The sequence below is a fragment of the Octodon degus genome, unplaced genomic scaffold (assembly GCF_000260255.1).
Source record: "Octodon degus isolate 3935 unplaced genomic scaffold, OctDeg1.0 scaffold00126, whole genome shotgun sequence".
Lineage (NCBI taxonomy): Eukaryota > Metazoa > Chordata > Mammalia > Rodentia > Octodontidae > Octodon > Octodon degus.
This window is the reverse complement of record NW_004524702.1, coordinates 3,339,083-3,344,194: the sequence shown is the minus strand read 5'-3', so window position 1 is coordinate 3,344,194 and position 5,112 is coordinate 3,339,083. Positions and strand designations below refer to the sequence as shown.

General features: G+C 60.2%; 1 protein-coding gene across 1 annotated transcript in view; it reads right to left on the bottom strand.

Moving 5' to 3' along the window:
- Positions 1-4,732, bottom strand: part of Tgm4 (transglutaminase 4) — a 17,437-nt gene extending 12,705 nt beyond the window's left edge. The window contains exons 1-6 of the mRNA XM_004640764.2: positions 4,699-4,732; positions 2,117-2,293; positions 1,572-1,678; positions 913-1,042; positions 634-752; positions 6-113 (exon numbers count right to left, since the gene is read on the bottom strand). Coding sequence (XP_004640821.1) covers positions 6-113; positions 634-752; positions 913-1,042; positions 1,572-1,678; positions 2,117-2,293; positions 4,699-4,732 — 675 coding nt within the window. The remainder of the gene's footprint in view (positions 1-5; positions 114-633; positions 753-912; positions 1,043-1,571; positions 1,679-2,116; positions 2,294-4,698) is intronic.
- Positions 4,733-5,112: the final 380 nt, after the last annotated feature.

Below are 5,112 nucleotides of genomic sequence, written 5' to 3'. Positions count from 1 at the left end.
CCTACCATGGCTGCCATGTTCCTCCCCACCATCACAGGGTCCCGCATGTCCACGGTCTTCAGGTAACTCTGGGTCATCAGGAAGATGCAGCAGTCCAGAACGTTCTTCTCAAACTGGTTCAGGAAGTGGAGAAAGCCGAGAGAGCTTGGCCTGCGCCAGAAGCTTAACGCACGCTGCAACGTAGACTCCCCGCATCCAGGGGGAGCCAGCCCCCCGCAAGGAAGGCCCTACGGGGCGCAGCCACCAGCGCGGGGCGCACGGCTGGGCGCTGCGGCACAGGCCTGTAATCTTAGCCGTGACGGAGGCCGAGGCAGGAAGACTGCAAGTACAAGGCCAGCCTGAGCAACTTGGCAAGAACCTGTCTCAAAGTGAAACAGAAATGATAATGACTGGGCGTGGTGGCGCACGACTGTGACCCCAGCTCTGGGGAGGCCGAGGCAGGAGGACCGCTGTGAGGTCAGGGCCGCCTGCGTCACCCAAGGTGGTGTCGCAAAACAAAAAATAAAAACTGAAAAAAACCAAAAACAAAGAAAGCGTGGGGCTGAGCCGAGAGTGGCTGTCAGGACACCCCCGTACGGGGGTGCGGCCCCCCACGCCCAGCCTTTCCCTGCCTCCCCGGGAGGCCGGCTGTACCTGGCCATAGTTCCAAGGCTTCTCCTTGACCTGCCGGAAGGAGCCCATGTACAGGTAGCCTGTGTCGCTGAGGATGTACTCAGCCCGGTCCTCCTCGGTGGGCAGGAAGACCGCGTCATCTGGGGGCGCAGTGAGGGCACCACATGCAGCCGCGGGCGGGCAGGGCGCGCAGGGCACCGCTGCCCAAGGCCTTCACTGATCACCTTCCCCAGCCCAGTGCAAGCCCAGCGGGCCCTGGCTCTGTGCCCAGTCCCCCCACTGCACCCTGGCCTGTGTCACCTGCACACCACGGGTTGAAGAGGAGGTACATGGTGTCCTCCTCAGGCTTGAACACATGCCGCCCGCTCATCACCTCCAGGGAGTACTGGCCCACGACGGCGTTGGGGGCACTGGTGACGACGATGACCACCTGGGGGAGCACAGACGTGCAGGCACCCCTCCAGCGTGGCTCTGGGAGCCCCCGATCCCCTCCCGGCTGGCAGAGACACCCACCATTGTCCAAGTGTGCTCAGACTGGCACCGGCACTCAGGGGCAGATAGTGGTAGGAATACCAGGCTGGGCGGACTGGGGGCACCCGTAATAAGGACCCTTGCTGGGCAAGCTCACGTGCTGCCGCCAGCACTGAGGCGGGGGGTGGGGTGAGTTCAGGCCAGCCCAAACCACACAGGAAGACTCTTGTCTCAGTCAGTGTCTGAGACAAACAAACCCCTCTTCCAAAAAAAATCAGTCTTAGGCCGAGGCAGGAGGACTGCTGTGATGGTGGATCACAGGCCCCGGGGAAGACAGCAAAGCCTCCGCCTCCCTCACTGGCACAAAACAGCCGCTGGGAGCCCACACGTGCCCAGGTAGAAGCCAGCAGGGCGCCCTTCTGTGAGCGAATGCCGATGACAGCACGGAGGGGACAGCGGCTGCCCAGCCCGGCTGGCCCCAGCCTCACCTCCAAGCCGGCCTTGCTGTGGATGCTGGCCTTCCAGCCGTGGCAGCCGGCGGAGGACTGCAGGTCCAGCGAGATCAGGGTATGCCTGGACACACTAGGCCGATGTCCTGTGGACAACAAAGTGGGGAGAAGAACACGGCCTGCTCGGGTCACCTGCCCTCCCTCCTCTGCAGTCTTCCTGACTCAGCATGGACAAGTGGCTTCGCATTATCTTTGCACCTGAAGTTTGGGTCTTTGCTTTGAGGCCAGATCTCACGTGGTCGCTAAGGTACCCCCGGTGAGTTGCCTTGCAGTCCTCCTGCCTCAGCCTCTCTGAGTGCTGGGATGACACGTGTGCCACCACACCAAGCCATAGCCTGTGATTCCATGCTAGAAACTTCCAGATTCTTCCGGGGGCTGCCTCCTTCCCAGTCTCCCCTCTGCTGGGCTGAGGACTTGGATGCCCCTCGGATGGAGCCCTCGCTGCACCCATGGTGCAGAAGCCAAGCCAGGGAGGCAGAGGCACCACTGTGGATGCCCAAGGTGGAGAGGAGGCCTGAGCTCACCCATGCTGAACTGCAGGATCAGGGCATCCTGTGAGGTCCGCAGGGCCTGGCTCAGCTCCAGCCGAATGGTGAACGGCTGGCCCCGGCGCAGCACCAAGCCCGGGGTCTGAAAGTCAGCTGTGTGGTGGGCAGCGGTGTTGTCGCGCTTCATGAAGTCCACGTGGTAGATCTGCAGCTCTGGCCGAGGCAGGAGACAGAGAAAGGCGTTTTCAGCCTCCAGGGCTCACAGCCTGGTGCCGCACCTGAGGGTTTTCCCAGGGTTCCACTTCCACCAGTGATGGGCAGAGGAGCACCAACCCTGGAGTTTGGGGTCTCAGGAGCACTCAGCAGCCAGGCGCCTGGCTAGTGGCTGTGGGCACCCCTGCCCCAGAGCCCGTCCTCCCTCTGCAGCTGACACTACATGGCACAGAGGCCAGGGGTTGAGTTCTGGTCCCTCAATCCCAGGCAGGAAAGGAGGCTGCACTTCTGGACAGAGGCGATGGGCAGGGACTGTCCCCTGCCTGGGCAGCCCAGACTTGGCTGTCTGAGGGACAAGGAGACAGCAGGCCCCAGGGCTGCCCCAGTCCAACGCCGCTGATACAAAGGGGATTTTTTTCTCTGCACTACAGGGGATGGAACCCCTGGTCTTCACACTGGGCCATTTCTTATTTTGAGACGGTTTCACTAAGTAAGTTGTACTACAAAATAGCTCTTCGTCCTCCTCCTCCTCCTCTTTTTCTCCCCCTCCTCTTCCTCCTTTGGTACTGGGGAGCCAACCCAGGGATATTCTATCATCAATAGAACCCGGCCCTTTTTATTCTGAGTCACTAAATTTGGCCTCCGACTTTCGACTCTTCCTGCCTCAGCCTCCCCGGTCTCTGGGATCCCAGGTGGGCGCCCCACGCATGGCAGCTCCTGCTCCACGTAGGTGTCGAGGATACTTTCAGCGCCTGCCGCCTTCTGGCCCTGACCTCTGCCACACCTATCTCTAGCTTCCCTAGAGCCCTGAGCATCTCTGCTCCCTGTTTCCAGTCTTCCTTGGAAGCCCGGCCCGCCGCATGGCTGTCTACATAGTGCCTTAGTGCCCTCGGCACTGAGGGTGTTCCTGGAGCTGGTTGCGGGGTCCAGCATTTGTTTCTCGCAGAAGCTAAGCAGCAGCCCCGGAGGGCCTTCCAGCACCCCCTCCTCCCCTCCAGTGAACCCCGTGTTCTGCACACCTGCCGTCTTGTCCAGGCCTCCTTCCTCAGTGTCCTGGCCTCCGTGGACAGCCAAGACTGCAACAAGGTTGAGCCCTTGCAGGAAATCTGGGGCTGCGCTCTCCTGACACCCGGATGCTATCCTTGCATTTTGACCTCAGGAGCAGTGCACTAGGTCGTCGTCGCAGCCTTGCCCCTCTGCCCCAGGCCGCAGGCAGGTCAGCCACCCCCAGACACTGCGAGGCTGCAGACAGCGTCAGCCTCTTCCTTGCAGCAGGCCTCGGCCTCTTCGAGCTGTGGCTCAGGTCATTCACGCCTGAGAAAGCCTGGCCACCCTGCCGTCAGCATGGCCTCCCTACTGGTCCTGACCGGAGAGACTCACCCTGGGCTCAAGAGACCCCAGCCCAGCCCGGGCCTGGCCCTGCGGCGGTCTGCATGCAGTGAGGACTGGCTTTCTCCCAAGCCTCTCCCCTTCCCACCAGTGGGGAAGGGAAGCTCGCAGGCCGGCTTCACTCCTGCCTTCTCCCGGCAGCCACTCTACCCTGGGGCACAGTGCTTGCCACAGGGAGACGGGGAAGCCGTTGGGCCAAAGCTGCCACACGGAGCAAGACACGCAGCCTGTCCATTGACCGGTGCCCGCTACCCAGCACCGGGAGGCTGAGGTAGAAGGGCCGGAGTGTGGGCCCAGGCCGGGCAACCCGGTGACTTAGTGAGAACCTATCTCAAAATGATAAAACTTAAAGAGGGCTGGAGGTGGAGCTCAGGACCGAGGTTCCGGTTCCGGCGCTCAGCACCAATTACTAGTACCACGTTTTGGTATGGAAGCGGAACTCAGGACCCTGTGCTTGCCAGACAGGCAGTGCTGCTCAGCTATGCCCCCCAATGTTTTAAAAAGAGTTAAAAGGGCTGGGATGTAATTTCACGGTCAAACACCCTTGGGTTTGATCCCCAGTATAAAAGAAGAAGAAGGGACGTGGGAGATAGCTCAGTGCCTGGCAAGCACAAGGTCCTGGGTTCAATACCCAGTACAAAAAAAAAATAAATAAATAAAGCCGAAGCTGGAGGATTGCAGTGAGTTTGAGGCCAGCCAGGGCTACATACTAGATGCTGTCTGAAAAAAGAAAAAAAAAAAGAAAAAAAAAAGAAAGAAAACTTAAAGAAAAGGCCAAGAACAGCAGGCCCATCACATGGGGCCTTTGGGTAGGCAGCAGGCCCGCAGGGACTCCTGCCACCCTTGCTATACTGTGGAAAACCTGCAATTTTCCCTGCAGGACAACTTTAAGGCAGAGAAAGCTGTGCCTGGTCACACAGCTGCAGGACAGGGTAAGGGCAATGCCCAGGTCCCGGGTGCAGCGTGGCTGGGAGCGGCCGGCCATGCAGCGGGCACCCGCACCAGCACCCACTCACCCTCCGCCATGGTCTCTTGCATGTCGTCTGCCATGCTCAAGCCGTAGAGTGGAGTCTCCAGAGCATCTGCCGGGAGGGCCACGGGGCCCCTTTTATGTGGCCTGGCTAGGAGCAAGCCACCAGCTGCCAAAGGGCGGCATCCAGGAGCCAGAGCAGGGATGACAAACGCTGATAACTGTCCCTATCATGCCTGGATCGGGCCAAGATGAGCAGATCTGGATCTCCAGGGAAAGATGGGAGGAGCAGCTGCCCATCCTTGATGTGATCCCAGCAAGTTGTCTTCCTGAGCCAGGGCCCGGGCCTCACCATGTGGAGAGTGACAGCCCAGCACTGGCTTGCTTTTCTTCTTTTTTAGTGGTACCAGGGATCGAACTCAGGACTTTGCATTTGCCAGGCAAGCACTTATTCCACTGA